The following is an 11529-nucleotide window of genomic DNA, read 5'->3' as shown; positions in this document are numbered from 1 at the left end:
CTCTGGGGCAGGTGACTTGAGCACTACAATAATTAAAATGCATTTAAAAACAAAACAAAACAAAAACAAAACAGTACTATTCCTACTTATACTGTTGTACTCCCTGAGCTGCGCTGGAAGAGTATTCCAGGTGTGAGTAGCTCTCACTGAGAAGGCTGCCTGACCAAAAGCAGTCCTTCTTTTTGGAACTACACAGTCCCCTCTGCTGACAGACCTGGTATGCCTGTTAGTGGATGTTTTCAGTGTTATAAAAGCACCGGGGGGGGGGGGGGGGGGCTTGTGCCCAGCTGGTCAAACAGTATGACAGGTGTGACATGATAATAGCATTAAAATACAGTACCGCTGCTTTTGTTGACAGTGAGTTTCTGATGTGACGGAAATTTGATAAATTACACTTTGCTGTTTACTACTGATTTAATTTGTTTTTTAAATGTAAGATTTGAATAAATTTTTATACCAAGATATTTATATTCAGACACAACTGTCAACTTTTCCCTGGTAACATAGACATCGGGTGATACAGTATCCATCGACCTTTTGGTAAAAGTGCTTGGTTGCTGCATGAGCATAAATGATTGTATCATCTGCATACATCTGGATGTCAGACTCATTGCATACAGGCTAATGTGTAAAGACTAAACAACAGTGGTCCCAATATAGAACCGTGGGGGACACCAAAACTACAACCTTGAAAGTGCAGTAGTCTCTGTACTGATTACTGAGGTTTACAGAAAATGAGGTATTTTAATGAAGAAAAGCTCAAAGAAACATCTTATTATATCTTACAGTACTACATTTAAAACCTCATATCCCTGATGTACTGTAACTGAACAAGTTTCTTCTGGTTGTATCTTATTACAGCATTACTTAAATGTACCATCAAAAACAGATAAAAGTTCACAGAATACAAAAAGACTGTTGTTCTCAGTTTTCAGTATTAAAAATTTTTTAAAACTAAGAAAAATAATTAGCTTTGGCCTCTGTTTTATCCCAATAATCTGACCTGCTGTGGTTCTGACACTGCAGTGACGTTTCCCTCTGGTGACACACAGATCAGTGATGACGACTGCTTCACCACACTTCAAACTGCCTGTGTCTCTGGAAGGCTGCTCTGTCCACGATGCTGTTGCTGAAGAGTCTAGAAGGAAAACACAGAGCAGAGAGTGAACGTCACTCACTGACACACAACAAGTTGTCGACTCTGAACAAACTCAGTGATGTGAACTCACAGCACAGACTCCATGGACGGGTTGATGGAGACCAGCTGCAGCAACTGGACTGTAGACGCATCGGTGATGTTGTTGTGACTCAAACTGGAACACACACACACACACACACACACACACACACACACACACACACACACACACACACACACACACACACACACACACACACACACACACACACACACACACACACACAGAGGAAGATGAGAGACAGGACAATCAAAGTCCAGACATTACTGGAGGTTCATATTTAAATGTCCAGAAACATTTGTCCACGAGACACTGACAGGAATCTTCAGATGCTATAAACTAGAATAATGTTTGGATGCAGGAATATATTTATATTTCTGGATCTTTTATTTCAGTTTAACTCCTGTTTATGTTGTTTTAATGAATATTTGTATATATTTAAAGCTGACACTACATCACACACAGTGTTGTCACATGAACAGTGTGTCACTCACTCCAGGACTTGGACTTTGTGCAGATGTGTGGTGAGTGTGAGCAGCAGCTGGTCAGTGAGCCGACAGTGACTGAGGTCCAGCTCCTTCAGTCCTTCAGACCAGTCCAGCATCAAGACCAGATCTACACAGACCCTCTGATCCAGATCCGTGTGACTGAGGTCCAGCTCTCCACCCAGGGCTCCACACAGAGACACCGCCCGACTCCTCGTGTCCCACTCACAGCTCACAGGAACCAGGGACAGCAGGCGGAGGACGACAGCTTTACTGGCTCTGCAACACAAGCAACAGAGACAGACTGTCATGGAGCATGAACATGAAAGAGAAGCAGCTTCCTCTCTGGTTCAGCTCAGTGTGGGCTCTCTGACCTGAGGCGGACTTTGTGTAGGACAGGAAACAGCAGGTCCAGTCCGCTGTGGTCCAGCTCACAGTCTCTCAGGTCCAGCTGAGTGTCCTGGCTGCTGCGTCTCAGGACGGAGGAGACGGCCCAGCAGTCCTCAGCAGTCAGACACAGAGTCTCAGGCTGGTCCTGCTCTGACAGATCCACTGAGAGGGAACAGGACAGATCCAACCTGTGCTGAGTGGCTCTCAGCAGCTCTGATGCTGCCTCCTGCTGGACGCCACAGGCAGCACAACAGTGGATCAACCTCAGCAGCAGATTCCTGTCAACACTGATACATACATCACTGTGTTAATGCACATCTACAGGGAAATACCACAGACTGATGATGGGAAGGAGCTCGTCTGTTCGTCTGACCTGAGCTGAGAAACTCTGTCCAGAGAGAAGAGGATGGACTGTGTCTTCTCTGCTGGTATGGAGGTCCACATCAGGTTCAGTTTAACTCTCTCACTGTGTCTGAGGAGGATGAAGAGCAGAGCAGCACAGTCCTCTGAGTCCAGCTCTGTGCAGGTCAGGCTGATCACATGATCCAGTGATCTCAGTAAACTGGGTAAACTCTGTCTGGACTGAGTTTCATAGATGTGTCTGATGGCGGTCAACACGAAGCTGGGAGTGGACCTGGAAACACCACAACAGGGTTTAGATGTAGAGAAACAGCTGATGAAACAACAACAACAACAGACATGACACAGAGGATCAACTGTTTGTCTGTGTCTGGTCAGAGGTCAAATCAAACATCAATAAACTGATCACCGTTTAATGATGATCCTGTCCAGGAAGGGAAGCAGCTGAGTGAAGTTCTCCTGTAAGAAGTGGTGTTTCCTCAGGTTCACAGTGAAGGTCTGAGCTGGTGAATGCTGCAGCAGATAGTGAAGAAGATCCCAGTCCAGACAGCAGCAGCTCAGGTCTCCACCAGTCTTAGTCAAGGTGGACAACGTCAAGTCCTGGTCCTGGATTTCATGGAGGAAGGCCGGGAGCTGCTGGAGACTCTCTGCACTCAGTCTGTAGGTTCAACAAATACAACTAGTGAATACACAGTGTGTGACCACCAGTGTTGGTAATAACAGCGTTATTTCTTTCAATAACGAGTAATCTAATTAATTACTTTTCCCATCGTTACAATGTCGTTGCCGTTACTGAGAATGTGAAGTGGCGCGTTACTACAGTCCGGTTGAATGAAACACAAGGTGGTTTGGGCCACACGTCAGCTTCCTCAGGTCAGGGCATGACGGCGAGCTAAGATAACGTAGCTAACGCAGCATCCCAGACCCATCAGCTGTGTCCCAGTGCAGCCTGCAGCCCCTGGGTCACAGCGAGACACACAAGCACCCACTCCACCCGAGCAGCAGCGGTATGAGTCCAACAGACGGACTCAATCTTACCTGAAACGGTAAACACAGAGCGATCGCTCTGGGTAAACACAGCTGATCGATCGAAAAAAATTAGCCTACCGGTTGAGTCAATTTACTTTCCCTCACTGAAAACAGGTTCTTGAATGTAACTCGGTCAAGACGTATCCTCAAGATTTTTGTTTTCAGTTCTGTTAGGTCTTGCTGCTGTACTTGCTGACATCATGCAACATGCGATGATGATGGTAAAATTTACAGATAAAAACAACAAGTTTTTTCATCATAATCAGTAGCCTACCTACAGAAATAACGGATAGAGAGGAAAAGGCTTTATGCATAGCTCCACATCTCCACTGCTCCTGAATCCAGATGTGTCTGACCATTACTGAGGTCAGAGTCACAGACACACCTGGATTAATTAGTTTGTCCAATAATGACAGGACATAAAGGAGCTGGTTTAAGTTCAGGAAGTAGTGTATTTTTCAGTAACTTGCACAACACTGGTGACCACAGTAACTAGAGTGAATCTGTGAGACTCAGGAAAGACATTTACTTGACTGGTAGAGGACCGTGGTGAAGCAGCAGTGTAACCAGACACCGAGCAGGGACACAGAACTCAGTCAGGTCCAAACGTCTGACGTCCCAGTGTCTCAGCAGAGACGCCACGCCACCGACCACCTGCTGCACTTTTCTTTCTGACGGCTGGACTTTCTCAGAGACAAGAGACAGCTCCTCCAGAGACACTGGACGGACCAAGCTCCGCCTTCTTACACATCGACACAGCAGCAAGGCCACGTGATTGGACAGCCTGAGAGAGACAGGACAGAGCAGCTGTCACATCAATAACACATCAAACAGTTTTGTGGAGGACGGTCTGAAGATGCTCTCCACCAAGTTTGGTGTCAATTGAGCAAAAATTGTGGGAGGAGGTTTTATAAGTTTTAGAGTTATTGAAAAAAACTGAGTGATGGACTTCATAATTTGTGAGTTTAAGTGGACAAAAGTTTCAGCAGTATTGGGGCAACATTTTGGTGAAAGTTGCAAAACTGTAGCATCTACCGTTGGTTTGGTAGGAATTTTTAACTCATTGAGTGCCGCGCTCCTTTCCAAAGTTTTAGTCAAGTGTACCGGCAATTTAGACCATTTTTGACTTTTTATGTAGAGCCATAGTGTATTCTATATTATTGCCACCAACACATACTGTAGCTCAATTGAAAGGTTTAACTTAATGCTTCAAATGACCACAAACCGTTTGTTTCTACGTGCCTCCGTTCCTGAGAAAACTCAAGCTAAACATGGCTGGGTTTCACCAAAATCCCTCCTTTTTTTCTAGAAAAGGAGATAGAGCGTCTTTTATGAAAGCTGCTCTGTTTGTGTCTGTCGCTCTTCTGACACTCGCATTTCTGGATCAAAGGGCTCGTATAAGATAAATATATACAACACTGGTTGTTCTATTCACAAAACCACCATCGGGGGCGGGGGGGGCGCCACTAAACAACAATAACACAGACGCACCGTGCCATGTCACAGCTTCTCGCCGCGGAGCGTGAGGGTCAGTCGGCCACCGCGGCTCGCGAACAACGGTCCCGCCGGTGGTCGCGGTCCTTCTGTGGTACGGGTCGGTGGTACCGGTCTGCTTTGGCCCAGAGACCATCAGATTTTACCGCGGGAGGACTTTGGGGAGGACACGGTGTTGCTCGAGGTGAAGACCGGGCGGGACTGTCGGCTGAGAGCTTCCTGGTTCAGCTCCGAGCTGCTGCAGCCTCGCGGGTGAGAGCGGAGCAGCTGCGGAGCAGCTGCGCTGCATCTGCATGCAGAACTCCGTTTGCAGAAGCCGAGTTATGATAAAAACTTCCAGATCATGAGCTGTCATGTGACTTTGATCGTCATCTATTTCAGTTCTCCTCGTCGTAGAGTCCCCAAATTTACATATAATGTGTATTAAAGTGTCTATTTTCATAATATAAAAAAAAAGCAAAAAACGAAAAATCTCCTTTTTGGCACTCAACGCATGGGAACGAAAAACGAGAAATTACGTGGTTGGCACTCAATGAGTTAAAGTTTTTAAATTTAAATGCTTATTGCGCCCCCCATCCTTGGAGTTGAGTAAATCTGGCATGGGGTCCGACATATCTGTAAAGTTTGGTGAGTTTTCGTCCATGGGAAGTATGATTTCCTAGGAAGAAGAAAGAAGAAGAAGAATTCCTTGGAATACAATAGTGTCCTGGCAGCTAATAATTCAACTTCACTACATGTTGAAGGAACCAGGAATGTCAGACAACAGTGGTGGATCCTCCAATCACTGATCAATCAATTAGCTCCAAAGCCTGAAATACTGGACCTCCATTTAGAACATCCATCATTCTGTTCAACTCTTTACAGATCAATAAAGTTGTAGTGAAGCATCATCAGGATTCACACTGGTTTACTGTCACTTCATCATGACCTGTTGTTTAATTTGAATAAAGGAAAAAAGAATGAACAAATAGATAAAGCTCAATCTTCTAAGAGATTAATTATGTTACCTGAGCTGTGAGATATGAGGCAGACACTGCAGAAAACTCCTCACTTCACTCTCTTCATCTGACCAGCCTGTCAGCTTCACTGGTTTCTTCTCTGGTTGGAGTTTCAGCACTTCCAGGAGGATGGAGGTCTTTCTCTCTGAGAGGTTTATGATCCAGACTGAAGGAGTTAACTGGAGAACTGAGTGTAATGATGGAAGGACTCTCACACCTGTTTTAGTCTCATGGTCCTTCACATGGGAGAAAAGATCCAGCAGGAAACAACAATCATATTCTCTGTCATCATCATCCATGTCTGTCTCATCAAGAAAGAATAAACTGTCTCTGCACACTGATGTTAACGTCTCCAGTATCTTCTCTCCTGCCTGATGTTCTCTCTCTGCTGCTGCACAGAACAGATCCCCAAACAACTTGACTCTATCAGAGATGTCAAACTCTATAGAGAAACTGAGAAGAAAACATTGAATGAAGACGTCAGTATCAGAAACAGAGACACACAACACTGACATACAGGGAGTGGAGCTGCTAAAAGTCACTAAACAGCTGCTAATAAGCAAAACACAGGAGGGCTGCTTGATAATGGAAATAAATAATAATCACCATTATTTTGGTTAAGATTGAAATCACGATTATTTATGAAGAGGGGGGGTGGAAGGGTTATTTTTCTTTGTTGTGCAAAAACCAACTACAACAGGTCAGAGGAGCTAACCAACTAACTCACCAGTCAACAATGACTCATTACCTTTTCTTTTGTGAATTAAGTGACAGATGTTGATAGGACAACAATTGTTCATTTGTAGAAGGATGTTGTTATTGTTGTTGTGCAGGATATGGAACTGTCGTTTTAAAGATATGAGCTGAGGTTTTTTTGTTTTGTTTTGTTTTGAATTGCCCATTCATTCAGGTTGGGCGATGGGAAAAACACTTGTGCAGCGCACCTCAGTCTTATAATGTTGAGGTAAATCCTGTATATTTTTAAATACCGCCGGTCACCACACACGAGTTCACAGTCTTGATTGAGTGAATGTGGTGCAGGCTTCAGGGGCAGAACCGTGTCTTTCAGAATGAAATCCCAATAGCCTAGGAAAACGACAACATACTCGTTTTTCTTCTTTTGTATAAGATTTGAGATTGTCTGGAGCCAAAATCAAAATTAAACAATTCGACTTCACTACATGTTGAAGGAACCAGGAATGTCAGACAACAGTGGTGGATCCTCCAATCACTGATCAATCAATTAACTCCAAAGCCTGAAATACTGGACCTCCATTTAGAACATCCATCATTCTGTTCAACTCTTTACAGAGCAATAAAGTTGTAGTGAAGCATCATCAGGATTCACACTGGTTTACTGTCACTTCATCATGATGATTCATTTCCATCTGTTAAGATTAAGATTAAGATATACTATATTAGTCCTGTTTAAACATCCTGTGTGAACAACAAACCTGGAGCTTGGTGAAGTGAACATGTATCAGCTCAGAGGAGAGGAGCTGGACTCTGGAGCTGTGTCTCCTTTCTGCCCCGAGGAACTCTGGGTAATGTAGTCATCACTACACTGTAGTGGTGGAGTCACAATGTTCCCTCAGTAAAACTACACAGCATGATGTGATGTTCATGTGGACTGGTCAGTTCAACACTTCACCTTCAAACTAACAGTGAGCTGGTGGAGATGAAGAACACAGCTCCACTAATGGAAACTCAAGTCATGTTTAGTACAGAACATTTACCAGAGATATGAGATATGAGGCAGACACTGCAGAAAACTCCTCACTTCACTCTCTTCATCTGACCAGCCTGTCAGCTTCACTGGTTTCTTCTCTGGTTGGAGTTTCAGCACTTCCAGGAGGATGGAGGTCTCTCTCTCTGAGGGGTTTATGGTCCAGACTGAAGGAACTGACTGGAGAACTGAGTGTAATGATGGAAGGACTCTCAGACCTGTTTTAGTCTCATGGTCCTTCACATGGGAGAAAAGATCCAGCAGCAAACAACAATCATATTCTGTATAATCATCATAATCATCATCCAACATGTCTGTCTCATCAAGAAATGAGAAACGGTCTCTGCACACTGATGTTAACGCCTCCAGTATCTTCTCTCCTGCCTGATGTTCTCTCTCTGCTGCTGCACAGAACAGATCCCCAAACAGCTTGACTTCATCAGAAAAGTCAAACTCTTCAGAGAAACTGGAAGAGAAGAAAACATTGAATGAAGACGTCAGTATCAGAAACAGAGACACACAACACTGACATACAGGGAGTGGAGCTGCTAAAAGTCACTAAACAGCTGCTAAAAAAAAAATCATAATCAGCATTATTTTGGTTAAAGGGACAACAAGGAGTTTGTATTTGGTTATAAAAAAGTCTCACGTTAATGTGGATGAATCTCCGTTACCCACACTTGTTAATGGCTCCATTTTCGATAAATACGTTGTTTTGTCTTCATCGTTATTTGGTTATTTTAATTAATGGTGGAAATGCAGGGCGAGCCGCCCAGTGTTTCCTTACTTTCGGTTTTGCGGACGCTGCCCGGCGAGTCATGAGAATAACGCCACCGAATCGCCATTTATTGTCGGAACTATGACGGTATCTGATCGTCTTCAAACCTCTGACTTTAATTCTTGATGAATGAAAACATTCTTGTCAAGACGTCTGTCTTGCGCTGGTCCAAGAATTTCAACGTGCGCGCGAAGGCTCATGGTAAATGTTGTATGAAAACAAGGGGTGTCACGATTCTCCAAATCTTCGATTCGATTTGATTTTCGATTTTAGGGTCACGATTCGATTCGATTCGATTCGATTCTTTTTTCTTTTTCTTACAGCACAGAGGCCTATGCCATTTTCAGACTAGTCTAGTCTACAATCATTGGTTTTATTCATCAAATTTTGTACAGTAAATCTTATTTCAAAAGATGGGCTACATATAAGTGATGCAATTTCCATAATGTATCACATTAGGCACTAATGGTCAAATTTAAATGATTTATTTACAATATAAAGGTAACAACAAAATAAATGAGAGGTCACAGAGGGTGCATGTCATCCTTTGGGTTACAGCAGTGTGCACTAGGCTACTTTTAAAATGACAATGTGCAACAAGACAAAATAAATACATAAGAAATATCCCAGCAAACACAAACCGTAATTTCATTGTTGATTTCCGGTTGAAACCAGGTTGATATAAGGTTTGAACGTTTTTCAACCTCTTTTCAACCGTCTAAAAAGCGGTTACAACATCAACGTGGTGCAAAACACATATTTGTTTAATTTTGGTTGATAATAATTTCCGTTGTAGCTCTCAAAAGAGATTGTATTGATTAGATTGACGTTTTTTCTCTAAATGAGGGAGGCGAAATTACGTCTAAACAAAACGTAATTTCAACGCATTTAATGTTTCATAAAATATCATAAATATGGATGAGCTTTGTGTTGTTAATAGAAAGCTCCCAGTACATCGCAATGGTGATATTTTAATGAATTTATGTAAAATTAGAGGATGCCGTGTACTGCTGTACGCAAACACTTAGGCTGAGGACTCAACTTGACCATAACCGGCTGCTGCACTGAGCGAGCAGGAGTGCGGCGAACGAGTCGGTCCTACTCACGCTGCCTGAGTCGTCAAATACAGCATTTTTGGTAAGTGCATGCACTACTGTACAGTATTTCCTATGTTCCAACAAGAAATTATGACACCATTTGTTTCATTTTACGCTGCTAACGATGCGGACGAGGCCGCTCGTTTGGGCATGCTAACTTAGCAGCAGGGGGTTAGCATGCTAGCTTGTAACGTTTTCGTGCTGCGGCCCTGACAAAACTTTCTGCCCGACTACTTTAAGCCGTGTGTTTATAATGTTGGTTCGCTATTGCATGTAATTCCACAATTGGACTGTCGACGTAGCCTTCTAAATTTAATATTCAGGCCATTTTCATCGAAAATACACAGCTGAAAGCGAGGGGGCAGCAAGCTAGGGAGGGAGTGAATGAGGGATTGTGATGATAAAAAATGGCCCAAAACTTTGTTGTTTGTCCTACTACAACAACATATAGAGAAAGTATGACCAGTGGGAAAAGGGCACACCCTACTGAAATGGGCTACTGTATGCAAATAAAAGTAAAGGGGAAAAACAGGGAAACTGTGGTGTACTCTGTGATTAAAGGTAATTTTTGTTGCTAATAATAAAGTTTGTCTATATTACTGAGTGGTTGCACAGTGAAATCCTTGCATCTCATAGTTTCTATACTCTTTCCCTAATATTTTAGATGCTGTCATGAGGTTGAATCTCAGCCCCACAGGCAAATGTCAACAGCACCATGGCAGACACCTGAAACAGGCTGCAGGGAGGACTAGTGGTGGTGGTTTTGATCCTCCAGCCCTGCATTCCACAACCTTTGTTCTAAACTATTTTATTTAGAGAAGATATTTTTTTTTATTGTTTGCAGGGTTGGGGAGTAATGGAATAGTTAAATATTTAAAATACAGTATTTTAAATAGAAAATGAGTAACTGTATTGTGTGACAATTTAAATTTGTGTTTCCTGACACAGTTTCTGTCTCAAGTAAGATTACTTGAAGGACTTTAATGTGTTATTTGCTCAAGAAGACTTTTTCTGTATATTTTGTGACTGTTTTTTCCCTCAAATATTGCTACTGTTTTCTAGAAAAATCCCCCATGTCTGATTGTTAGTGTTGTACTGTATTGTCATATTTCATAGATGTGTCTGTATTTAACACTGATGATTTTCAATATTTGAATAAATTCAAGTTTATTGTAGCCTTTGTCCTTACTGTAAACTGTTGACAAAGTAGATAGGCTGGTGGTTGAATTGGTATCCTATAGTCAGCAACTATATATTACAGTGAGCATTTTTACATTTAATAGACGTTTTACGTCTATGTTCAAAACTAGTTCAAAATTGGTTGAAAAGTGAAAGTTTTTTCACCGGCTATATGTAGACGTTTAATGAACGTTCATATTTAGACCATATTTAAACGTCTTTTGCAATAGGGGCTTTCAAATGAGAAATTTAGACAAAATTTACTAGTTATGATCCACCATAACAATATACTGTGTATGCACATTAAATAAGGAGAAAAATTTAAATATAGAATTTCCTGGTGAAATATGGTTTATACGTGAACGTTGAATAGACGTCCACAAATAGCCGTTGAAAAAACTTTCACTTTTGAACCAATTCTGAACGTCCTTTCAACGGTCGGCATAAACGTTTTTTAAACGTCTTTTCAACCAAAAAATGTTTGCTGGGATGTCCAAAGTCATGGAACAATTAGAGCCTGCAGTGTCGGAAATTAGCGGCCCCCGATTTTACCAAGAATGCCCCCAACAATCATGATCCAGGGGCCAAAACTGCCCCCAAGGTTTCGAAACAAATATATTTATATCTGTACATTATCATAATTTTATTTTCATTAATTCACTGTCGCGTCATTATTCTCCTGATGTCGGCTTAAAGGGACAACGAGGAGTTTCTATTCGGTTATAAAAAAGTCTCACGTTAATGTGGATGAATCTCCGCTACCCACACTTGTTAATGGGCCCATTTTCGATAAA

General features: G+C 42.4%; 1 protein-coding gene across 1 annotated transcript; it reads right to left on the bottom strand.

Moving 5' to 3' along the window:
• Positions 1 to 347: 347 nt before the first annotated feature.
• Positions 348 to 7790, bottom strand: LOC310984254 (uncharacterized protein). Its single transcript, XM_083969417.1, has 9 exons — positions 7692 to 7790; positions 5965 to 6408; positions 3993 to 4247; positions 2844 to 3092; positions 2448 to 2708; positions 2059 to 2361; positions 1694 to 1963; positions 1230 to 1313; positions 348 to 1138 (listed from the first exon to the last, which is right to left on the bottom strand). The coding sequence occupies exons 2-9, from the start codon at positions 6252 to 6254 to the stop codon at positions 1072 to 1074; spliced, it is 1779 nt and encodes a 592-aa protein (XP_083825543.1). The 5' UTR covers positions 6255 to 6408; positions 7692 to 7790; the 3' UTR covers positions 348 to 1071.
• Between the last annotated feature and the right edge of the window lie 3739 nt (positions 7791 to 11529).

Source organism: Trachurus trachurus (genome assembly GCF_905171665.1).
Source record: "Trachurus trachurus genome assembly, chromosome: 4".
NCBI lineage: Eukaryota > Metazoa > Chordata > Actinopteri > Carangiformes > Carangidae > Trachurus > Trachurus trachurus.
The sequence above is the reverse complement of the archived record's forward strand: the minus strand, read 5'-3'. Positions and strand labels throughout refer to the sequence as shown.